The sequence below is a fragment of the Drosophila guanche genome, unplaced genomic scaffold, assembly GCF_900245975.1.
Source record: "Drosophila guanche unplaced genomic scaffold, DGUA_6, whole genome shotgun sequence".
NCBI lineage: Eukaryota > Metazoa > Arthropoda > Insecta > Diptera > Drosophilidae > Drosophila > Drosophila guanche.
In genome coordinates this window covers 2,796,152-2,822,015 of record NW_022995749.1, presented here as the reverse complement: position 1 = coordinate 2,822,015, position 25,864 = coordinate 2,796,152, and the positions used below count along the sequence as shown (strand labels likewise).

Below are 25,864 nucleotides of genomic sequence, written 5' to 3'. Positions count from 1 at the left end.
GGAACAAGTGGAACGAGTCCTTACTTACAACATTGTCGCAGGCCCCCAGTCCAGTCATCGTGACGCACTCGATATGTGGATACATGTGGCTGGTGCTGGTTTTATGCTGAGTAATGGCCGGGCAATGGCCGGGCTGCCGAGTGCCGCTGCATTCGCACTCGCAATCGTAGTTTACATAACAGTTTTACGGCCGCGCACTTAAACGTTCCCTCATAAATGGAGCGCCAGATACATACAAATATCCAAGGCAACTGCACCGCAATACTTTTGCCTGATTGATAGCTCAGAGAGGGGCAACCCAGTCGGCAAATGTTAATGATGATGCTGGGCAGGCAACATTGTGGCAACACATATGTAAGTTCTGGCTCTGCTTCCGCTCCGTTTTGTCTGTTTGCGCTCCGCTTCAGCTGACTTCAGCTGCAGCACAAGTTTGTTATTAGAAAAGTTTTAATGTCTTTGGCAAACGGACGACACAGCACCAAGCAGCCAGCAGCCAGCAGCCAGCTGCCAGAGAGCAAAACAACTCTCGGCCTCGACATGCAGATACACTTGTGGCTAGCTGCCTTGTTGCCTCGTGTGTTTCCTTCTTCGAGGACTCCATGGGAGACCGCTGATGGCCACAAGCGACTGTGCTGCCCATGGCCGTGCCTGCCACTTAATAAGCTCCATTTGTGCCTGCCACAAAAATAAGGTCTGTGTGTGACCTTCGGTTTGTTGGCTTTTAATTTGCCATCGAAGGGTCCTCGCTTGACTGCGCACGGGGAGACTCTGATGCCCAACAAATTTACATAACTGAAAAAATATTGTGCGGGCTGTGCTCCTCCTAAACGAGGCACAAACGTCGCCCTGCGGCCTCAACTTTCTGCCGCTTACAAGCATTTTTAAAGCGTTTCTCCCTCGTTTTCCTTTTCCCTCTTACTGAGTTTTTTTCCGTTCCAAAATCTTGTAGCAGCGAGAGAAAACCAGATGTAAAACTTCAGCATGGAGTTGAGTAAAAGGAACAGCAACAATTTGGGGCAACCTTCTAGGCAAATGTGTTCAACATGCGGGTGGAGGGGAGTAACTACGATGTTTGCTTTCTGGCTTCTATTTTGCTGTGTGCCAACGAAAAAATAACATTGGGGGGAAAGCCAGAAGGTGGCCCCAGGCCCCGTGCGACCATTACTTGTGTCGACTTCATCGATATTTCATTTAACTCGTTCGAAAGAAGAGAAGAGAAGAGAAAAGAAACCCAGAAACTAACTTCATAACTTCACAGACTTTAGGTGCTGGCAAAACGGAAATTGATTACCAAAGCAAAACAAAGGCGAGGCGCGGAGGTAGCAATTCGAATGTTCATTTATATCGCGCGAATATTTGCATAAGCGACTAGCCTATGACACAAAAAATATATGTAAAATATGCAAATGACAAGAGCTCAGCTGAGCTTTAGCCCGGACTCTGCTGTCTTCTCTGGTTCCTTTTGCTGCTGCTGCTGCTGCTGCTGCTGCTGCTGCTGCTGCTGCTGCTCTTTCCTTTGCTTCCTTATGTAGGCCTTGTAGTAGAAATCCAGGAACATGGAGAACATAAAGATGTTCTGGATGAAACCAATGAAAGCAATGAACGCGGGAAAGTGGCAGGGATTGCGCACGATCACCAGCAGAAAGTGGAGGGTGAGGTAACCGAATTGGAGCAGTTGCAGCTGGGTGATGCGCTGCTTCCACCAGAGTATGTGCTGCAGGGCGCCCACGGAGGCGGCGTAGTAGTAGGCATACATGACGCTGTGCACCAGCAGATTGATGATGCCCAGCATGGTGCAGTGGGAGCCGCACAGGAAGGTCATGTATATCGAGACGCCAAACACCATGCCGCCGTGATGGTACACATGCAGGAAGCTCACCTGCGAGTTCTTCTTGCGCAGGACAATAAACACCTGCAGGAAGAGGCATTTCGTTACTCTAAAATACACCCAAAACAGAGTCCGAAACCCGTCTACGGACCGTGTCGAGGAGATCCAAGTACTTGAGCATATAATAGCCATAGGAGGCATGCAGCACGCGCATCATGCGGGGCGAGGTGTCCGAGTGGTCGACGGGCTGACAGGTCCAGCTGAAGCTCGGCTGCAGGTATGTGTACGTCAGTCCGTACAGAAAGATAATGGAGTTGGCCACCACCTGTACGACATTGTACACCTGCATGACGGTCTTCAGCTCGAAGGGTTTGCGGTGCTCCATCCATTTGGGGCCATAGTGGAGCACAAAGGCTAGGTAGAGCCCCACGAAGGCGAGCACAATCCACAGATTGCCGACCAGTGGCATGTGGGCCACACGGGGATCGCCATGCTCCGCATACAGATCCCGTATGAGGCAGTACAGGTGGACAATGATGTTGTGCCGCATCCTTGACGTTTCTGACTCTCTCTCTATCTCTCTATCTCTCTCTCTCGCTCTCTCACTCTCTATGCCAGAGCCGGACTCCGCGCAGCAGTTCTCACCCCACGAAGGTCTTCAGTCTTCTGAGTCTGCCCAGCCAAAAAGCTAACCAGAGCTCGCCCAGCCAGTCGTCGAGTCGTCGAGGCTATGGTAATGACCGACAAATGAGAAACAGCACGCATTCCCCATTGAACCCTGAGCCACTGCCAGTCGAAGAAAGAAAGCGAAAACGAGCGCTGCGCATACGTATACTTATGTGAGGTACTATGTGGAACACTTTGTTTCCATTTCCAGATCGATTGCTGCGACTAGCACTTTCCAATGCAAAGAGCGACAAGACTTTGCCATCATTTGACAATGTATGAAAAGTTATGGGGCCATTATGAGGCCAACAGCTGAGTGCTAAAAAATGATGTTCGCTGTGGTTGAGGCTGCTGTGGGGCTGCACATCCATTTGGGTTACTCAACGCTAATCGTTTGCCCCGCAGCTTGCGGCGCTCCATCCAGATATATGCATCTAACCCAGTTTGCAGAGTACGCCAATAAATTTGCAGCATAACTGCCAATATAAGCGCAACTGTTTTGAAATTAAGCCAAGAAAGGAGAGAGGAGGGAAAGAGCTAAGAGAGAGAGACTGTGGGACAGCAGCAGCTGCATCTGCTGTGACCCACTGAGAGACTCTGCCATGCTTGATAAATTCGCCAAGTCTGGTACAATGGCTGTAAATAGCCGCGGACATTGGACAAATGGCGCTTTGCGACTGTGGGCTACCCTTTGGCTTGGAAAATATATATAAAAGAAGTGGAAAGAAAGTACTTTGAATTGAGTCATCCACTGGCTGCAATTACAGGGTATGCGGCAAGTAAACCAACTCAACGAAATGGGCAAAAGTGCTTTACGAGTTGGGTGGGGAGAGCCAGGAGCTGAGTCTGCAGGTGGCCAATCAAACTGAAGCAGCTCCAATTTGTTTGGGCAACGTGCAAAAGTTGGCAGCCATTTTGTGGTCGAAAGTTTTGCCTAGTTTAAAGAGCTCGTTCCCCCCCCAGTTTATTTACAAGTGCAAGTATAAGTAAATGCTGCAATTTATAGCAGCACTTGCACGCCTCAAGAATCAATCAATTGAGCGGCAGGCAGGCAGGCAGGCTGGAAGGCAGTCACCCACGACAAGGCTCTGGACGGAGCTACCCAAAGTGGCTTGCCAGGCGGACGGCTGGCCTGTCCTGCAAAATGTGTTGCCGTGGTGCGGTTGCATGCAAGAACTAATCCCGAGCGAAGGCCGCTGCTGGCTTTCACTTGAGTCCTTAAGCCGCAATTGATGCGTTCCTTGCTGCCGACACGCACACTCACATGCGTCCTTGAAGCCCGTGTGTGTGTGTGTGTTGGGGTGACCTTGCCTGTGTCGCACAGACATTGAGCCAGCCAGCGACAAAACAATCATTTGCATTCCGCCTCCCCACGGACTATGAAATGGACGGCAGCTCATTTGCACAAATAAGCCATAACCGCATGTCGGTCGATGGCAGCCATTTTCGGAAAGAACTTCCCAAGCAGCAGCAGCACGCTCTCTGGCTCTCTGCTGCTGCTGCTGCTGCTCTCTGGCTTGGGATGGGCTGTCCGTGGACGAGTAAGTGCTGTTGCAATAACGGTAATGGCCACGGTAACGACAGCAGCAAACAACAGAAATAATAATGATCATCATTTTGCCGCGCACCGGAAGTATGCAAATATACGACATGGAACGACCAAAGACGAGGCCAATGTGGCTATGTGGCGATATGGCGATGCCAATGTCGATGTCGATGTCGATGTCGTTGGGGACAAGGGTCTTGTTCTTGTACATCAAGGACGCGGATGTGGCAAGGTGCCCAGCCACAGCCCCAGCTACAGTGCCATCTCCGGCCCGTACCCGACAAAGCCCTGGCCTTAACAGGTCGCGGGCGAAAATTAAAAGTTTGCCGCGAATGAAGCGTTAATGAAGGACCTTGGAGAGCGGCGCGGTGTGTGGAGTACACGAGTAAGTAAACAGCTTGGAGCGACAGCATAAATATGAAAATGAACCTCTTGCTCCCCGCCCCACGACGACTTCTGCCCCTACTTTTTGTGTCGTTTGGCCACGACCATTAAATGAAAATAATAATCTCTTTCGGGCAGGAAATGAAGGGAAATTCAGCAGGAAACTTTTCTGACGTGCCGCAAACAGACCGTGTACAAACACACTCGAGGAATGTTTGTTTCTCTCTCTCTCTCTGGCTATGTGTGTGTACGTGTGAGTGTGTTTTTGTATTTAAATTGAAGGTCCAACACAAACAGAAGCTGGCGAACACTCATGCAGGTGTTAAACTACGCCCGCCCTCCACGCTCCACACTCCACTCTCCCCCGACTATCCCTTTGTGTTTCAATGTGAGTGGGTGGGTCACCAATGCAAATTACAGTCATTTGGTCCGCTATTTGTTCCAACAACCGCTCCCACCTCTTCGCTCGCACCCGAATATTATTTCAAATTGTTGAACAATTTTTATATTTTACCGAAAAAAAATGCTTGAAAGGGGTGGCTACGTGCTGCTATCGAAGCTTAAGATACCCTTGAAAAGCACTCATTGCATGGCATTTCATTTTGATTTGATTTCGCTGACCTTTGAATAAATCAAAGCTTGAAAATAAATTCTCAATATTAAACAGTACTTTAACGGAATCAACAACCCCGAAATTGATTATATTTTAGCTCAAGCAATGACTACATATATTATTCGTCTCCTTTTTGCATCTGCTGTTCGCTGACACTGTGCTGCCAAAGGTGTCTTGCATATGTGCATACATAAATACATACATATATATATATATACATATATACGTACATATGTGCCTTTGCCCTGCCAAACCATGCATGCGCGTGCTTGCGCTCCAGAGATAAGCTTTGCAGTGAGATCGGTTGCTTGTCGCCCTGTCTCTCTCACACGCCACACCACGGGCCGAAATTAGTCTCTTGCTGTTGTTGTTGGTGCGAGCACAGACATGTTCGATCGTGCACGACTCAGAGCGACACAGCCGAAGCGCAGGTAGAAAAAGTTCCGGAGTGAGCTTCGTTATTGTTTATTGTTCTTTCTTCAGCAGGCCGATCGTTGGCATTCTCTTTCGGATTTTTGACTCTGCAGGGAAAAGTTTGTATCTAGCCGAAGTTTGGTCTGCGTTGCATGCTTTCAGCTAGTCTGAAATGCTCTCCCTGCCCAAGCCTGTGGTCAAAATCATAATACTCTGCTGTGATGGCCATAAAAATCTGCACCATTTTTTCGTTGATGCCTGGTTCGGACTGTCAATGGCGGCTGGTGGCCATTGTTGGCTGGCACGCACGATATCTATGGGTGGCCAACGGAACTTAATGGCTTTCACAGGTGTTTCCCCGCTGCTCACACAGGTGTTGCCTTCCATTCCACTATCCACTACCCGCTGTCCCCTATCCCCAGGCAGAGCAATAAAACTTTATGTGCACTCATTATGCACACCCCCCACTCCCACTACCACTCCTGCCCCAACCGAGAGGCATTCCTTTCTGCTCTACCAACCGCATTGCATACTCGAGGACTGCCATTAGCAGTGCATACTTTTTTTTTTGGGGAAGCCGACAATCTGTGCACTGGGGGCCGTAATTATCACTCCGGCAAGTGGATGGGCGATAATGACTTGATTCCAGTTTGGCAGAAGGTATAAATGGGTATTAATTATTATGATTATGGCTGGGGGTGGACGTGGATGTGGCTGTGGCCATTGGGCGAAGACACTCAGCGATTGCCCTGGCACATGCCATGTTTGTGGGAGTGGACCTTGTAAGGAGCTACAGGCTACAGCATATTCCCGGCCCCCTTGGCATATTCGTTGGCGTTCATTCAGGCGGAATTTGGCAAATGCCGAAAACTTCAAGGGTATTACATAAATGTTGGCCCTGGCCAAAGACTTCTAAGCATATTTTGAATGCCAACCAAATCCGCACCGCCCTCTGGCCCGAGCCCTCTCCGCCACTCTGCATGCTTTAGCCATGAAAGTCACTTCCAAAGTTCAAGTCAATGTCGCAAAATGTTAACGGCGCGTTAATAATGCGATTAGTGGATGCTACGGACCCATTCCGATCCAGCGACCCAACTCAGAAGCCGCCCCTCTCTACCCTCCCGTATGTACATGTCCCCTCCAAGCGCTCAGCCCCATTTGAATGCCGAGGAAACATTTGAAAATTGGCTTTAATTGGTAAAATGTTTTTGGGAGCAGGCAGCATGCCACAAAACATGAGTTTCATTCCCCGCCACTTCTTGCAACTTGCAGGCGAATGAGCCAGGCGCTAATTAATACATTTCTTGGGGATTTCTCGCTTCGTCTTGTTCGAAAACTCCCTCGTATAATTATCACATGACAATCGCCTGGGGCATAGAATGTGCAAAATTTCTACGCTAATACGCCAAAGAGCACCGATGGAGGGGGAGCTCCACACCCCATCCCCATCCCCAGCCCAGTCCCAGAGAGGGTGAAAAATCCCCGTGAAGTGATGCCTTCAATTACATTTGGTGTTGCTGTCGGCGCCAATCCCCTGGTAATAGGATATTTTCAATTTCCATTTCCTCACTCGCTCGCCCGTATATTTGTCAGTTTTGTTGTATTTGTTTTAAGTTATGGCAGACGGCTCTCTCCAGAGGTTACATTCATTCACGTTTCCATATTCTATGCCTTTTTTGTGAGTGTCCAACTCCCTGGAACATATTTCATCGATGCGGCATCATACTCGTACAAATATACACGTATTTGTTGAGTTGAGTGCCGCCACAGGCCTAGCTGGCGGATTGTCAACCCGGAGAAGAGCTGTCCGGGGTCGTCCTGGTCACGTAATTGAGCCGTACACCAGCAGCAAGAGCGACAGCGAGGAGAGGCCTTCGTGGGCAATAGAATATGAATTGTATGCACAGAAATATGACGAACAATCAGAATGTATTCCGTAAAAACCGCAACACAGGACCAACAGCTGAGCCAGAGATTTGTTTCCACGGCAGTGCCAGTGCCACTGCCAGTGTCAGTAGCTGGTCCCAGAACAGTCGCAGGTCCACCATTGGAACATCGTCAGCCAGTTGGGGGCAACAGCGAGTTAATGGAAATGGAGCCCGCTGCCCGGTTTGGGGTAGGAAAAATCGCTCCTGGCCCGAACCGACGCAGACACAGTCACAGACGACGACGACGACTGATGGAAATTTATTGCTGGCAACATACCCAAAGGGATTCGCAAATATAATACTACATCCACAGCGGGAAAAGTGGGCGGTAGCTGGAGCCAGGATCAGCAAAGCGGAGGCAAGGCTGCATACTAACACGTACCCCATGTCATTCCGTTTGCCTGCCCCCAAGCCACTGCGATCCAGCTCCGCCCGTTGGTATGCCAACATGTGCCACTGTATCTGCGGGTGTACAGTTTGTGCGCCGACGAGGCAGTGACAGGAGGGGGCGGGCAGACTAAACCTATGAACAATTTCCCAAAAGCATGAGCAAAAAAAAAAAAAAAAACAACATACAAAATGCGGTTTTAGCCGTTGAGAGAAAATCTGTACAGAGAAAGAGAGAGAGAGCCAGAGAGGAAAAAAATCTGTTGGAAAAATATATGACAGCTAAAACATGTTGCTGCCACTGCCACTGCCGCTGCCGCTGCCACACCCCCGCACTGCAAACTGTGCTGCAAGCACGCACTGTGCATATTTTGTTATGAAAATTTAAGTGAAATCACTAAAATGGCAAACAAAACGGCAAGATATGCAAAAATGCATGCAGCAGATAGTCTGTGCTGGTGGATATATCTATGCATTGCAGTAGACATGCCACCCCATGCCACCCCATGGTATCCCTGAGGATAAGATATATTTATCAGGGGAGCGGGTTTGAAGCCCTCGAGGCGGAAAACAGCTGCTGTTTGTGTGTTTGCTGCTGCTGCTGCAGGAACTTATGAAAAATTGTTGTCAGTTTATAAAATGGTGATGCAGCCACTGCGCATCCTTCAAGTGCATCACGTGCCCCAAACAGACAACTGATGTTTCTGCTGCTGCTAAAGGAGAGAAAATGGGTCAAAGAAAGTTTTTGTGGCTCGTGCTACTCAATAAACATTTGTCAGGGCGGTGCAGCAGCAGCAGCAGCAGCAGCAACCTTCACCAATCTTCAGCCACATTCGGTGCGTTCCGATGTCAATTGTTACGTTTTATTGCCTTGTCCTTTGCCTTCACTGCACACACACACAGAGTCCTCTGCGGACAGCAAAGTTAACGGCAAAGGTAACTGGAAAACGAAGAAATTTATGATCAGTGACAAAAGCACATTCTCACCTTTGATATACCTTTACTGCTTTTGCTTTTTGCACCTTTTTCCACTCGGGAAAGTGCGCGGGGGCATACTGAATGGGGCGGTGCAGATTCTGAGCCGGGATAAGGGCGGGTCTGTCTTTCGTTGTTCTGTTTTATTGAGCACGCCCTTTCGCTGCTATTGTTGTTGCTGGTTGCTGGTTGCTGGTTGCTGCAGGTGTACCAGCTCCACGCACACTCTAAAAATCCCAACCAAAAGCCCCCTCCTCTCTCTCTCTCTCTCTGTGTGCCACGCATCGATGGCTCTTTTATGCGCTCCGCAGTTTTGTCGTTTTATTTTGAACAGTTCTTTTTTTTTTTTGTTGTATTTTTTGCACAGTGTTTGCCTTCGGATTTTTGCGATAATGGAGACAAATGTTGTGCTCTTAAATTTATCGATTGGTTGGCCAAAAGTTACCAAAAAAAAAGGAAAGGAAACGCAGCGAAAATATAGCCCTGGTTGGAGCTCGTTTTTATTACACTCCCGCAGCCCACAGCACCGCCCAGCCACCCACACATCCATTAGTATTACTTGCAGCTTTAAGTTTTGCTCTCTGCTGGCGCACCTGAGTTTTCAATTCATTTCTTGTGTGTTTTTTGCACTGCCTAATAGAAGGAGAAGGCAAGCAAGTGGCCGTCGGCAGACAATGGACACAACCCGCCTACAAGTCCCAGATAAACTTGGGGCAAAAGATAAGCCAACTATTTGTGCTGGTCCTTTGGTCCAGAAGAATCCTTCTTTCCGCCTGTCCTTTGGTCCGTCTTTCTGCTTTTCCTGTTGGCCCCCAGCAAAGAGTTTTCAATTGAAAGTTCTACGCTTTTTGGCGTTCCTCCAATGCCCTGGGGCCCCATAACGAGTTATTAATTGTGTTGGTGGTGGGAGGACACTCCGCTGGAGCATGTGCAGCGGATTAGTGGGCAGCAAACCATGCCAGCGGCTTAGCGTTCTGGCTCAGCCCGCTGACCAGCGCTCTGCACAAATGACCTACCACTTCCACTCTCCCTCTCTCTCTCTCTCTCTCTCGCTATGCTGCAGCATCTCTTGGAGTGCTTTTCGCTTAGCGGTTCAGTTTTTTCCGCCGGTTCGTACCCGGCGGCTTTAACATTAAACACCACAACGTGCTCGAGGACCACGGCGCCAGGATTTATGCAGCGTTACATTGGCATTAAAATAGCAAAAGGGGCTTACCGGGGTTCATATTTTATTTTATTTTATTTTACTTTATTTTTTATACATATTTGTGCGCTTTTGCCCTCGCTCTCCTCGCTCTCTTTTGTATTATGTAAAAAACATAAATGCAACTTGCGTTGAGTGCTCGGCATGAATAGAAAAAAACCGAACGTGCACCTAGCGCGGAGACTGCAGACCCACTGGGGTGCATCGTCGTCATTGTGTTCAGAGTCGGTGGCTAAATTAGATGTGACTACAACATGGGTGGGGTGTCGTAGGTGGATGCCGTGTGGCCACGAATCACTTACCTCGATTTGAAATGGCGGCCTCGGCTGCCCCACCGCCGCCGTGGGTGAGCAGCAGCCATCCGAGGCTAATTACAATCAGAATGGGGCAATTCATTTTGAGCGCTGTGTGGTGCGTTGTGCACCTCCAAGGGGCAGCAGGGTCGGCAGTGCCGGCGCCAGAACCTATGCTACGCGAAATTATTTTCATTGTTTTGCGACCGAGCCGCCGTAGGTGCAGATGTTTTTTTTTTTGCTTTTGCAGTTCCTTTTTCTTTTGTGATTAAATTTTCTGGAGTTTTCCCTCTGCCTGGGGTTTGGCGCTTTAAGTTTTCATTTCAGCTGAGCGCCAACACACTTTGCATAGTCGCTGCTGCCAGTTGCTGCTGCTTTATTGCTTTGTTTAATTTGCAGTTTATTTTTGGGGCTTTTTTCTTTTTCTAATTAGAAGTTGAGCGCAAGACCGCAGACTGTGTCGTGTGGGCAGGGCGCTTTCGCTTTACCCTTGACAAATTGTGCGGCGCTGAAATATATTTTCTAATTAATTTTTATTGCGCAGCGAGCCCTTTGTTGTTGCGCCAACCAGCTAATTATCACTGTGTGTATGCTTCCCAATTTCCACAGCAGTTTCGCGACCGAACTGCAGCTCTGGATCTGCAATAAATAAATAAATAAATATTAGTTTCAGTTTCAGTTGCAGCAGGAAATTAAAGTCAACTTTGACTTCAAACAGGACGAAGTTTTGGCACACAATTTGTGCACTTCCACAAACCATTTGTAGTCTGCCATTACGCCATGGATATACCAATGAACACTCAACGATTGGCAGCATCAAATAAAATATTCAAATAAATAATTTAAATAAAAAATTAAAAAAAAAAAAAAAATTAAATTTCTTGTAGATTATTTCCGCTTTCACAGCCAATTTATGGGCAAACACATTTTTCTTGGAGTGAGAGTTGAGGGTATCCAGTAGTCGCTATTCATTTGGGCATCCCTCCACCGCCAAGTGCAGCGCTCGAGATGGTTTTTTGGTGCTCCAAGCTGGTGCTCGTTGTGTGTGTGTGCGCGTTGTGTGTGTGTGTGTGTGTGCGTGCCCCACCCACAGCCACATATAAGCTCACTCGCAGGCACACCGAAATGCGTTTGCAGAACTTCACTGACACGCAAAATTACCCCACAAAGTGCAATTAGCACACAAGTTAAATTATAAAAGTTCCGTTTTTTAACCTTTTTCCCCGAGTCCTGCTGCCTGCTGCCTGCTGCCTGATGCCTGATCCTCACACACACACATGTCGCTGCATAGGAAAGTAGACTGCTATGGGCCGAAGGGCGACGTAGGGCGGACAACCGAGTAAACAACACTTCAAGAGCAAAGTCCAAAGCCAAATAACAAATTGTTGGACCTCAGAGTTTCCCCGTAACCCTGCCCCAACCCCACCTACCCCTTCATCGTCACCCACTTGTGCCATATTTAATGACAAAGTTTTGCATAATTTTATGAGCTTGCAGCTTTATCCTGGGCCATGGGGAAAGGGCAAAAAAATCAGCTAGAGCAGAAAAATTCAAATTATTTCATTATCACTTCCGTGCAGGATGCCGTGCAGGGTCCCCGAACTACATCGACTACCGTCGGCCACGTCGGCCCAAGCTCAAGTCTCGAAATGGCCAGACAACAAAAAAAGTCTCTCCAACGCCATAAAAACAAACTGCGAGAAGTGGACAAGGTCTGGCGCGACTACAAGTGAAAAAAAATTAAGTTATAAATTTAGATTAACCCATGCAACGGCCTCACTTTCACTGGCTCCCCCCCAGGACAAGGACTGGCCCCGACGGGTACGCTTGAAAAGTCCATTAAAAGTCGCACCAAATGCCGGCGAATCGAAGGATACACAGACATACACAGCGAGAGAGGTGGGTATAATTATCCATCGCTTTCATTATTACCTCGGGCACTGGCATCAAGTATACGCAACGTGGGCTCATATCCTGGAGGAGCAATAAAATATTAGTATCTATGTGGGTCTGCACTGGCCTACACTCGTATAATTACTCAAAAACGTTGCTGCCCCACTGAGTGCCACAGTGTGGGGGGGGGGGGGGGCATGGAGCAAATGCCAGCAAAAGGCTTTTATCATGTAGGCGGTAAATAGCCGTAAATAAACAGGCAGCGGCACATAAAACGGCAACAAAAGATGCGCCAAGGACAAGAACAGAGGGACGTTGTCATCGCCACCGCTGGCTACCGGAACCTAGATCCGGAGCTGTAGCCAGGAGATGGTCCTCGCCAAGGTTATCATCAGTTTTATGGGCTTTGGGCCTACAGATTTTTATACGAGTGCCACATGCTGTGTGCTGGGCCGGGCTGTGGGGCTTCGTGGGGCCACGGGAGCATTCCTTTTATTTATGACACCCGACCGAGCACAGACAGCGCATCAGCCGCATGGCGGCTACAAATTTCTCGTGTCGCGTTGCTCGTTTGTCTTTCAAAGTTGATCTCTGAGTCCCCGGTCACAGACGGTCTGGCTAAACGTTACAACATCTTATCGGTTGCGGTTGCGGCTGCGGCTGCCGCCATAAAAGTTTAATATTCTAATAAAGCGGATTTAATTATTTAAAAACAACATTTGAGAGTGCGCCCGGACGGGCGGCGGTGGGACGATTTTTAATTTTTACGCGCTCCATTTCGCTGTCGCATCGCAACTTGAGTCTCGCTCGACTTTTGCCAGTTCACACGCCTCGACTTTCGCCACCAAATTGCACTTTGCGGTACAATTTCCACAGCTACTCGCACTCCAACTTTTCCCACCGAGCAAAGTCGTAATTAGTTTTTGCTGGTTTCACTGTGAAACTGATTTTCATTTGGCAGCGGGAAACTAGATCCGAGGGAAAAGAAGTATCTTCGTCTTCTGTCTTCTGTCTTCTGTCAGCTCTCAAGCCCCGTTGCTGCGGTCTACGGGCGGAACTTTCAAATGGGTTAATTGCATTGTAAACTAAACGAACAAACGGCAAGCAAGTGGCACAGCGCAACTCAGCAACAAGACAACAGAACTGAACTAAGATTCGATTCGAGCCAAGGAGTAAAGAGTTTTCCCTCTATCTTTGTATCAAGTGCATCATTAAAATGAGCAAAAAGGGAAGACCTGCAACCATGCAACCTCATCTGTCGTCCACTGGCAGTGAATTATTTGCAACGACGATGACAGGCGACTAACGACAAAGTCCTGTCGCTGGGGCACCACATTGTCATCGAAATGATTAACAAGCCAACTTCCAGCACAAAGGCCGCGACTGGCAAACAAAAATACAAAAAATAATATAAAAAAATGTATAAAAAAGTGTGTGCTCGAGTGTGAGTCCTTCTCACACACACAAAGGCGGCTGTGCTGGCTCTGGCTGCGTGCAAAGTTCAAGCTGAAGCACTTGCCACAAGCCTGTGCCGTGGATTGACACGGCAACAATGTGGCAAGATGGCTGACACACGCAGGCAGAGGCAGTAGCAGTACCAGAGGCATAGCTAGAGCTAGAGCCAGAGCCCCACCTAATATGCAGTTGAACAAGTTTTAATGAAAAACGAAGAAGCACGAAGATGTGACAGGAGATGTTTGCATGTGGAGATCCCAGAGTCCCGCTCGATAAAAGATTATTAAAATTTTCCAAACGAATGGCAAAAGTTGCGCTGCAGCAGTTTGTCAAAGGTTCAAAAGGTTATCTGCAGCACACACACACACTCACACACTCACACACTCACACACTCCTTGACTTCCACTCGACTCACGTGTGTGTGTGTGTGTGTGTGCGCGGGTCTACAAAGTTGACAGACATTTTCCACAGGCAAGTGAAGCACCCATCTAGCACTCGAGTGGCATGCTAAATCCTGTCGCCCAAGGCTTTAACTTTGGGTTATCTTTTTGCATAGCTTTAACTTTGAGTTACCATCGTGGAGGCGGTGAAAAATTTCAATTCTGTTTAACTTTTCGGGGGCACTGGACAATGCCCAGGGCCATGAATACGCATACTCTCGCTCCTGCTCGTGCAAGTAATCTGTGCATATATTAAGGCGTTTCACGTCTGCTTTAATATGCAGCAGCCCAGCCCTATCTCTGGCACAGGAACCAGGGACCAGGGACCAGGGACCTCTGCCTCTTGATACTTATGCATTTTTGCTGAAGCAAACATAATTCGTCTATTATGCAGGAAGACAGGCAGGCAGTCTGGGGAGCCTAGGCCTGCCACAGGACATGGACACCGAACCTCCGAGCAGCAGCAGCAGCAGCAGCAGCAACACATCCATCTGAAGCTCTGAAGCTCTGAAGCTCTGAAGCTCATGGAGAGTTCCTGCCTCGGCCCGTATTCACTTGGCAATTACTGCTTTATTTATTATGCCGAAATGGATTATCCCTTTTAGTGCCCTGCGATGCAATTTCTGCTTGTGCTGCTATTTTGTGCCCTCAACATTTTTTGCCCCTCCATGCCGAAGCTCTTTCCGTGCAGCCTTAAGCCCCGTTCTAACCTCTGACGCACCTCTCTCCATTTCTCGCTCTCTCTCTCTCTCTCTCTCTCTGTGTGTGTGTGTGCAGAGCTTTTGTTATGCTGTCGCCCAAGTGGGGAACATGCATGGCAAGGCACGAGACTCTGGCGCATGGACTCTGCGGCAAGGCCTATGCTCTGGCCTGGCATTTAATCCAGTGACAGGCAGACAGCAGGAAAACCTGCTACATTTTCTATTTAAATGGAAAATGTACCAGCGGCAGAGGCTCGCTCTCTGCATAAATGTGTTCGATGCACACAATTAAATTAAACAAAATAAGCATTTGAAATTGAAATTGAATGGAGCACTGGGGCCAGGCTGGGCTGGGCTGGGCTGGGCTGGGCTGGGGCTTTTCAGTGCCGTTTAAATGCAAATTCAAGTGCTGGCTTTGTCCCGTGCAGGACAACTCGCTGAATACACATTCGGGGCAGCCGCACGGCGACATTTGTTTCAAATTCGATGCACACCAAATCCATAAATCAAATCAATAAAATGACAGCATGAAAAATTGCCAAAACACACAAAAAACAACCGCAGGGCAGGCAGGCGGGGCTATCCAGCCATTATTCTAGAGTTGGAAAAATTGGCATTTTTCAGAACCAGAGAACTCGAAACAAAATCCGCAACCGCATTTGAATGGCAATCAGCAGTTAGGTTAGGGCCAATGCCACACAAAAGCAAAGGCAATAATAATAATAATGGAACAATGTTCGTACAATGGGCGGTATGCAGGGGAAACGTTAACCTTTCGACACCTACAAATAAATAAATGGCCAAGTAAATATTGTAAACAGCATCCGAGTAAACAAAACCGAAACACACAAAAAGAAGGAACAAAACATGAAAGAACATTTGGTATTTATCGAAAGCCGAAGCTGTTAATACTCTAGCAGTTTTATGAGCTTCATGTGAGGTGGAGACACATTTGGTTACAGTAAATGAAGCGAAAGACACGCACAAAGTGCAATCGCAAACTCATAGACTCTCTCTGCGTTTGCTTGTGCTCGGGAGATAAGCATTGCCGTTCATTGCCTCTCTCTCTCCCCACCCGCCACACAGCATGCCGATATGTGTCCCTTGTTGTTGTTGCTGTTATTGCGCGAGCAATCGTGCACGAAAGAGAGTCGAAAGAGAGTCCGTGAAGCGCAGGTAGAAAAGGCGTTCGGTTCAGTGGTGAGTGATCGAGTAAGAAGCTCTTTTTGCAAGCACAGTTACTTCCGCTGTTGTTGCTGCTGCTGCTGAAACCCATTTAAATATCCACTCTCCCATCGTAAAAGTTACCTTTTACTACTGTGCAAACATTTGCTTATAGTTCTAATATCCGCTATTAGGGTATATATTTGTACATACAAGAACAAACACACGGAAATAACGCAACATAGAAACGGTTGTGCTGAGGCGGAACCGGGAGGCTGGCCACGACAACGGTTTGTACAGTGTTACAAATAAAATTGTTGACTGTGCCATAAAACGGGAAAGAAACAGACAGCAAAAGCAGACAGCAGCAGCAGAAGCAACAGCAGCCGTAATGTAAAAGACAACGAGATTGAATGAAAATCCTCGCATGACATAAAAAATAATACGCAACATGTGAAAAACAGACCGAAACATGCACAACACAAGCTATGCAAAGGAAAGGATTCCACAACGTATTAGTTATATTTCCCTCCTGTCTGTCGTCCTGTTTCAATGTGTCAGTTGTCATGGCGTCAGCTGGCTGTGCCAGATCCTGGCGTAACCCAAGCCAGAGCTTCAGAGAGCCACAGCCATAGCCCTTCCAGAGAATGGCAATAATAATACGTTATTGGGAATATATTGATTGCCTGTATTAAGGGGGGGGTACATCCATGCGTACACCCTCTCCGTGTTAGATGGGAGACGCGTGCTAGGATTTTGGCTTTTGTCGTCGCATGACGGCGCATATGACGTGAAGGGTGGGGGCCCACTCGCTGATAAATGCTTATAAGCCAAGTGCCGAGAGCAACGCAGCAGCAGCAGCAGCAGCAGCAGGTGTTCTTTGTTTTACGCCCAAATGACTTTCGGGTTTTCGGGCATTATGGGATTCCTGCCACACCTCTGCCCACCCCCAGCCACAACTATCGGCGGCAAACACACACACTCGAGACGCACATGATGCGGCAGGTTCTGACTTTATTCCGGATATTTGCCAAGCCGATGACATGCAACGATTCTGTCAACACAAAAGCCAAGTCAAGTCAAGGCTCAGCCCCCAGCCCAGAGCCAGAGCCAGAGCCAGACCCAGAGCAGGCGCAGCTGTGATTAATAAACAAATTGAAATACCTTTTGGCCAAATAAAGTCCCTGCAAAAGCGAAACCAAGTCGCTACTCAATAAATCACTGGCTTATCCCTACGCCCTACGCCACCGTGCCTTCAGCCTAAATCAATTATTGCCAGAGCACACAGAAACATGGCCTCTAACAACGGCCCAATGCACGGACACGGACAGGGACACGCACACTGCGCAGAGATAATTTATTGATTACCATTAACAAACAGCATGTCAAGTAAGTGTCATTAGAATGTCAACGCATGTTGACGAAGACGACCGACCTCCCACTCACTCACTGCTACTCTTCTGAGACTGACTCCAGGTCTAGCCCTCTGTCTGGCCCTGGACCTTAATGCTCATTAATTTCAGCGACAGCTACTGCCACAAGAACAAGTTCATTTCGTTTGCAATTTCCTGCACAAAGGCGTTAAATACGACGACAAGCAGGTACTACATACAACACACACAGAGCAGCAGCTGTCCAGGAGGTTGCTGACCGCGAGCTCCATCACAGCTGACAACGTAAAGTGACCCGCGGAAGAAGCGGGGGCTGGGATGTCTTTGGTGACAGCTCCGACGGTGGACAACAACAGCAAAAAAAGCACACAAAATACTGACACTTTGACAAATTGTTTATGTAAATGGAAGTGCAAGTGGCTGAAAGAGATGGCAAAAGGAAGTACGTTTGGGCCCCAAAAAGCTTAGGCATATTGGCTTAGTGACACGCTCTCCTTTGTCCACTGTTTTTTTGTTGCTGCAAGTTACGGATCCATTTCACGCGCACAGAGAGAGAGAGAGAGAGAGAGAGAGAGAGTGAGTAAACATCTAATTTACTGTTTGTGCTCTTTAATTGTTTGCCCATGTCCGTGGGGGGGACAAGCCAGCAGATACGCTGACAGAAGCAGCCCCCACAGCCCATAAATGACAACGACCTTCAGGGTGAAGGAGGTAAGGTGCGGCTTGGACTCCGCCCAGGCAATTAAAAATTTGCTGTCTTGAAATTTCAACTGTAACCGGCGTCAGCGTCTGGCCTGCAGCAACAACATCCATAGTTCCTCTCCGCATTCCGTGAATGCTAAGCACTGCCTCTGCCTCTGCCTCTGCCTCTGCGCAGTCGGGGCTTCGTCGCCAGCTGCCTTAGCTTTTCCAGTTTTCTTTTCTTTTGCCTAGTTCCATGCTGGTACCCTGGGCAGCTCTTAGACTGAAAGGGCATATCGTGGCGCAGCTTAAGGGTGCGCCGACCGAGGTGCACTGCTGCATGACGCCCGAGACTGACTACACAGAAAATTCTACCATATTTTATGTGTGTGTTTCCCTTTTAGGGTACCTTTAAGTGCGAATCTTGAGGTTTCTTTTCGATTTTTCTTAGGTTTTTCTTCTAGTTTTCATTTACTTTATGAATATGCGTGTCAGTGTGTGTGTGTGTGTGTGTGTGTGTTGGTGCCACAAAAAGCTGTTGCTTGCCTTTCCGCCTAGGCCCTGACTGGCTCTGAATGCCTTTATGCTTCTGCGGAAAGTTTTTCTTTTGAAATTTTCCGGCGCCTTCCCTTGCGCCCGGGCACTTTGTGGCAGGCGCGTCCTTTAGTGATACGTCCTTCCAAGCCGTTGGCCCTACTCTTGCCCGTTATTAACTCTAATTACCACATTAAACGCCAAAGTGTCTTAATATTCAATTACAAGTTTTCTTTTCTTTGCCTTAACGTCACCCCAAACCGCATTCCTTTTTCTCCCATTTTCCGATGCGTGTCTTGGGCGCTTTGCGGTGTGTCCTATTGGAAAAGTTTTTCGGGCTGCTGCTGCTGGCTTTAATGATGTCTGAGTGCGTACAAATTATTTCACTAACTGTGTTTTAGTGTTTATATTGCTTTTGATTTTGTTGGGTAAAAGTTGGTCAACGCCAGGGCCTAGATAATGCACAGGTTCCAATCGAATTGGAATCGATGAAATAAATTGCGGGAAAGCTGCCAGCCCATCGTCGCCAGGCAATCAACTCTAATGCCATGAAACGTGTTGTCTGGGGATAATGTGCCACTGGTGAAATGACATTTCCCCCACACACACATCAGACACATCAGACACATCAGACATCAGACAGTAACTCAATAGACTAATGAATGCTTATAAAGTCAAACCCGTTGGCAGAATTTTAATTAAAGAAACGTAAAGCGCTAATTTTGCATATTAATAACGCAGAGGGGCAGGAGCAGGGCTGGGACTTTGCTATCCTGAACACGACACGACATGGCACGGCAGGAGGAGAGCCTTGGACTAAAAAGTGAACACAGAAATGGCAGCAGGAGGCAGGCGACACACACACAGTGGCAATAAATAAAATAGTAGCAAGAGTCGAGAGCTGTAGCTTGGTGCTTCCTGCCATTTAAGTAGTTGAAATTAATTTCAATCCCACTCGCACATGTCCCGCCATGAACACACATATTCCTCCCTGCTGTCTCTTTGGGGCACGTAGCGCTGAAACGGGGGGCAACAGACATAAAAGTCTCCTCGCTTCTAAATTATAATATCAATTATTTCGCAACACAAAACACATAAGCACTGAGGAGCGAGGAGCGAGCAGGCTGACTCGTTTGAGCCTGACTTTGAGGGCCCTTCACGTGCCGGCATCTAGCGGAGGGAACAGGTTAACGCTGGCAGGCACTGGTACAGGGTAGTGGGTAGAGGGTAGAGGGTAGAGGCTGCAGTAATTACCGCTTGGTATGCAAATGGCAGCTAACTAGCGATGGCAGCGCAGACACAAACAAAATGGCACCCACTCGCACACCCACTCCTGGCTCATTTATGCTCCACTGCGATGGCTTTTCAATTATGCCCCATTAATTAGGACAAAAACCACTCGGCAGCATACAATTCATTTACTCTGGCGCACCATTAGGCAGCCCAGGACGAGCATTATGGGGCTTAAGGACAATCAAGACCATAAATCGAATCGTAGAGCCCAACGCCAACGGCGAATAAGTTCAATTTGGAGCAGCAAAATTGATACATTTTCAAAGAGCATGTCAAAGTCATAGTTGGCCTCAGGTAGAGACAAGCTCCGTCTGGTCTGCTGTCCGTCACGGATGATGCTAAAAGCAAAGCAAGGACAGGACTAAATGAAAACATTCATTGCGCTCCAACGCCTCAGAGCTGGCAAGGCTTAGGCAGCTGCAGACAGACTTTAATTTGAGCACGAAATATGGAAAACCCTGATGGAAACTCATTAAATCAATTTCACACCAGACTGGCAGGCCTTGCCCCCTCTTGCACCTCTCTGTATGCCAGATCGAAGTACAATGGGGGGCCAGAGAGTGTTCGCTCTGCTGTGGGTCAACATCCTCAACAGCGCCTCAACAGTGACCCCTCTTGGCGGCCTTTGGTTTGCTTGAAATGCTTTTCACTCCCTCTGCTCCTTCGCCATTCCTTTTTCTTGCTTTATTTCCCAGCGAAATTGTTTCTGCGTGATTGAGGTTTTCCGGCAGACCTTTTCTTTGCAGCTGCTTAGCCGGGCGAAAGGGTCCAGGCCTGTGTTTAAAGAGTCACTGCAGTCGGACTGGGGTCTGGCCACACAATTCATAAAATGTCCAACTGCCTTTTGGGCTATTTTTAATATTTTGATTAATTTGGGGCTTCCTCTTTGTGTGTCAAAAATATTCCATCATCAACGCTTGATCTTTGGCCGTACAATGGCACTGAAAGGAAAACCCTTTTTGCAACGAGATAACATTATCTTTTTATTCGAAAGCGAATATAAACAACACGGCAAACACGACCACCTGCCGTTCTGCGAACAGAAGTTTACACAAAGGAAACCCTGCCAAAACAAGTGCCAAAGGGTTAAGACTGCAGATCGTATCACAAGAAAAACAATAATCTAAATGCAAATAAAACTATTTTCGAGCCAACGCAGCGACAATGGAAACGCCTAAATTAAAGAAAAACTCAACCAGGAAAAACTGTGCTGCTTTGCTGAGAGCAGACTTGGGTCCACATTTATTTGCACATTTTGAAATGCAAACAGCGGAAAATGGCTGAAAGCAAGGCAACAGAAAAAAGGAAGAAAACTCAAGAAGGAACCCTTTTTGGTGTAAGCGAAAGTTGGCGGAGTTGACTGCAGGATACAAGCAGAAAGGGGATGCTGCCAAGGGACTTACTTCCTGGGCCCCTCTGTCAAGGAGTGAGTGAAGAGTGAAATGTGTAGCCCGCTCGCAATGATTTGTCAAATTAAAAGCAAAGTTTGTACGTGGGAGGGACCCCCCTCCCGGTCCAAGTAATTAGTAAAAAACTTGGGCTGTGGCAATGAAAAATGACTGGAAATTGGGCGTGAAAATGGCGCACAAGGCAGCAGCGCGATTCCGCACTTAAAGTTGCGCCATTTTTCAGCAGCTCAGCCCCCCAAAGACATATTAACTTCCTGTAGCTGCACATTCCCATTCCCATTCCCATTCCCTCGCACTCCTAAGCCATTACTAATGCAGATAATTAGAGTTTTAATGTGTGCGGCATGCACAGCAAAAGGAAAGGCCAAGGGGAAAATGAATGAAAGTTATTGGGAACGTTGAACATTTTTGGCAATCAACGAGAGATTGCAGAGCGAGAGAGAGAGAGAGAGAGTTGTCAGTGGGCAAAGTTTTGAACCGTTGCCAATGCCGAGATTTTTGGGGCAAACATCTCAGCTATCCAGGCGGGGAGTCTCTCTCTCTCTCTGTCCGTTCTGCTGCTGCTTTCAATAAACAAATTTGTGCGCAAATATTTTGATACAAGCTACTAAATATTTTGTGCAAAAGTCGTTGAACATTCGCAAAGATTGCAATAATGACAGACGAGGCTTTCGCCAAGCAGCAGGCGGCGCAGGACTACAAGAAGCAGGGCAGGATGTGCGAGTGTGTGTAAAGTGGAGCAGTAGGCGGCATATATTACAGACACAAACTCCCAGGAACGTAAGAAAGCAGCCAGGAGTGGTGCTGGTGGTGGAGGCGGGGCCTGCACAGACATACAAAAGTCAACATAAAATTTAATTAAAAACTTTGCAACAACTACACAACGGCGGGGAGGAAGGCAGAGCAGGCAGGCCCGAAAAAAACTGAAGCAACATAATGCAGCGAAAGGCGGAAAAAGACATGCCCACGTACAACAAAATGAATGTTGAACGAGTGCCTCGTGCCGCAGCAATTGCCTCAGCCTGAGCCTCTTTCCAATTTGGATTTGGGGCAACGAACTATGAACTTCCTGGAGTTACTTAAAGAATATCTAGGGGCCAGGGCCAGGGCCAAGAAAAATGCGCTTAGCAGTGAGTTTTTTGTTTAAATTTAAATAAATAAAATGCCAGTTGGAAATAGCAATGGAGCTGGCGCTGTCGATGGCATGGCATCATGGCATCTTCTCAGTTTCGATGGCAAAAAAACCAATTACGAATTCAAATGAAATTCATGAAATTCCTGCCACTTTGTGCCTGAACTTAAACCACGTCTTTGTAATATATATCACTTTGAGAGCCGAGAGCCGAGAGCCAAGTCTCGAGCCTCAAACCTTGGCAATAAAAGCGGCGTAGGCCGTGGAGTGTGGCATAGTTTTTCAGGGGCGCAGCCAGTCGACTTCAGTCTTTCTCTCTTAGGACATTTAAATTGCCGGCATGATTTGAAATACAAATTGAGCAAATTGACAGGAAAAACTGTGCAAAGTGAGAGAGAGAGAGAGCAAGTGGCTCCAACCGCAGGGAAATTGAGGTAGTCGCAGCTCCAAGAGGCTGAAGGCTGAAGGCTGAAGGCTGACTGCCTTCCCCATTGCCGTAGAAGCTTTAAAAGGGTCTCCAGTCCTCGTGGACTGCTGGCAGGGATATTGATTTTGTTATCTGCAGGGGCCGTCCACCATTGGGAATATGATTCCACGCAGTTATCGCGTTCGCTTTTGCGTTCCGTGCAATAATTAAAATATTAAAAACGTGGCCACGGGCCGGGCTGCTGCTTCCTGGCTTTTAATGGGCGATGTCGTAAATGATATCGCGACCGCATTGAATTTCCAATGAACTGTAGCCATCTTCTGCTGGGGATGAAATTTCCATTGAGCCAAATGAGGAGAAAATACTTGCAGGTGCGTCGTCACCTTGACAGCAGCAGCAGCAGCAGCAGCGGTTGCTCGTTAGCCCCGACTTAGATACGTTTTATCCTAAGCAATTTGGGGAGCCTTTAAAGCCTCTCCTGCTGCCCGCTGCCTAATCGCATTCAATTAACACACAACAAGAAAAGCCCAAAAGACTCTCGCTCGTTGCCTCCTCTCCCGCAAGACGAGCAAAGTGCATGGCGGAGAGAAAAGAAAATCCAATAAAGTTGTTATTGCTTCTGTTTTGCTTTTGGCCTGGTCGAAAGGCGTTTATAAATTACTTAAAGCGCTTAAGCCCAAGCCAGAGCAGCAGCAAAAGGGAGTCTGGACTGGGCCAACAACTTGTGGCGTGACCAAAAGGGAATCCCACAATATGTTCTGCCGTTCGGCCGTTCTGCCGTTCTGCTGTCGTGGCAGATTAAAGCGTCTCATGTAGCAGCAAATCCAAACCGCAAGCGGGAAACAAAAGGCAACCAAAGGCAGGACCAAAGCCCACCAATTGAATATCAATCAACTGTTGTGCTGGCGCGTGCGTATGTGCCCCGAATCCTGCCCAGAGCCGAGGGGGGAGAACACACTGCTGGGAGTAGGAGAACAAAGGATGGTCGAAGTGGCCTTGCCCTGACTCCGATAATGGAATTAAAACTGGCAATTTTCGGCCCCGAAAATTGCTTGATAGGCCTTTGAGTTGTGGCGTCTCCGCTGCCGCGTGTGGCATGAGTGCCTGGATACACATGTCTAAGGCAGGCCGCGTCTAACCGAATTAGGCAACACAAATCAATTGCATTAAATGGCAGCTAGCGCGTGTCTAGCTGTCAGTTCGTGCGGTTAGGCTCTGCCACAGCCACAAAGTATGCCACGAAACATTTTAGCATACGAAATTGCACGATGTAAGCTACCCCTCCAAAGGAAAAAACAATTGGCGCTGAACAAGCAACCAAGTAAATGCCGACGAACAGCTGCAAACGACTTATTTATGCCTCACACGGTTCTCCCCTGTGTTCATTTCGTTCCCCAATGAGTGGTTCTTATTGTGTCTCGAATGATATCCCCATTATAACTGGGGATTACCACACGGTACACTCGTTGGCACTTTGCTTCTTTAACTTTAACTTAAACTTTACGTAAATGCTGGCTAAAAGTTTTACGCAAAAAGTTTCTCTCTCTCTTTTTGCTTCTTTTGTAGGTATATAATTCAGATGTTGTTCCCCTTCAGGATGCTGCCTTTTGAAAGCAGAAAACTAAGTTTATTTTCTGCATAAAAATTGTACAAAAATGTCCAAATAATTCATTAAAATTTGATCAAAGTCTGGTTCTTAGACTTTCGCTGCCACCTGCGGCCAACGCGTTTTGCCTTTGCATGTGTTTATTTCATTTCTCATTTTCAGTAGCATTCCAGCAGCAGAAGGACGCCACATGCCACATTCTACTTCATTTCATGTTGGCATTTGCACATTTTTTTGCCAGTCCATAGTGTTAGTGTGTGTGTGTGTGTGTGTGTTGGTGTGTGTTTATATGCTGATGGAAATTTTGTTATACTTTTCGGTTGCTTGCGCACCTCAATCCCTGCCATCACCATGAAGCGAAAGCGACTTGGAAGCCACCGCAAAACAATGAAAATTGGTTTTGTTTCTTTGCTTACTTTGCGCCAGAACGGAGGAGCCCTCGAAGGCAAGGCACTTGGCTAAGACTCCTCTGCGGATGCGACTGTGGCTGGTGGCTGGTGGCTGGTGGCCTGCCGCTGCGGCTGTCTGGTTTAAAGCCCTTGGCGGTGGCTTTTTATTGCCTTCCCTTGTTATTGTTGCTGTACTTATTTGGCAGCTGCAAAAAGAATCCGCCAGCAGACAGCAGACAGCAGCCAGCAGCGAGCCAAAAACTCGCAATTACACTCGCGGCCCGCCCGGCTTTCGCTTTGGATGTTGGGGTGTTGAGTATTAATCGCATAAAATCCAAAATGTAAACACTGCAAGGAGGCACGTACACGATTAAATTGTGGCGTCTGGCTGTTTGCAAGACTGCTCCCAAAAGCACGAATATTCTTCACTAATATTGTGGAAATGATTACCTTGAGTCGGAGTCCTTTCAGCTAGATGTCTGTCTCGGTTTTAGTTGCCACTCCACTCCACTCCACTCCACTCCACTCACAAATGATTGGGTTTCTGCTTCTTTTGTCACTTTAGCATACAGATTTCATTCGGCTATGACTTGCATCTGTTTTTCTCTCACTTATTTCATTCGGTTACATGCAGAGTTCAACTCTTAACTGGCACTAGCACGAAGACCCAAATAACAATCAGCACTGTGAAAATTTCTGCACTCTTGCTGCAAGAATCTCTATGCCACTCTGCCACTCTGCCACTGGCAGGCAGTACACAGCTGTTCTCAGTTCTGGCTGCTGCTGCTCCTGCTGGAGATTTGCTAGATGATTTCTCTGCTCGATATTATGGGAGGAAGCGTGTCGCGCGCGAATCGTGTCACTGTTTCGAAGCAACTGAAACGGTTTTTGCCTGCCAGCATTGGGCTCCGGACACTCGTGGCTCGTGGGCGGCTTCGGGTGTGCTCGTTGTGGATTCGGGCTCTAACCACGAATGGCCCGAGCTGACAGGCAAGAGAGAGAGCGAGCGAGTGGGTGGTTGGTCGTTGGGTCGGGCTGTGCTCTCTCTCTGGTTACTGAAGTTCGCCGCAGCCCAACTGTGCCACGGCGAATATTCCGTATTGGAGTTCGT

At 47.8% G+C, this 25,864-nt stretch overlaps 2 protein-coding genes across 3 annotated transcripts in view; both read right to left on the bottom strand.

Moving 5' to 3' along the window:
- Positions 1-25,644, bottom strand: part of LOC117584921 (neuronal growth regulator 1) — an 82,918-nt gene extending 57,274 nt beyond the window's left edge. For both annotated transcript variants that reach the window (XR_004573883.1, XM_034274070.1), the window contains exons 1-2: positions 25,204-25,644; positions 10,248-10,877 (exon numbers count right to left, since the gene is read on the bottom strand). Coding sequence is in view for 1 of the 2 variants with exons in the window: in XM_034274070.1 (XP_034129961.1) it covers positions 10,248-10,434 (187 nt within the window). In the remaining variant the exon portion in view is untranslated. The remainder of the gene's footprint in view (positions 1-10,247; positions 10,878-25,203) is intronic.
- Positions 1,317-2,497, bottom strand: LOC117584923 (elongation of very long chain fatty acids protein F). Its single transcript, XM_034274073.1, has 2 exons — positions 1,980-2,497; positions 1,317-1,912 (listed from the first exon to the last, which is right to left on the bottom strand). Exons 1-2 carry the CDS (start codon positions 2,376-2,378, stop codon positions 1,418-1,420), a joined length of 894 nt encoding a protein of 297 aa, XP_034129964.1. The 5' UTR covers positions 2,379-2,497; the 3' UTR covers positions 1,317-1,417.
- Positions 25,645-25,864: the final 220 nt, after the last annotated feature.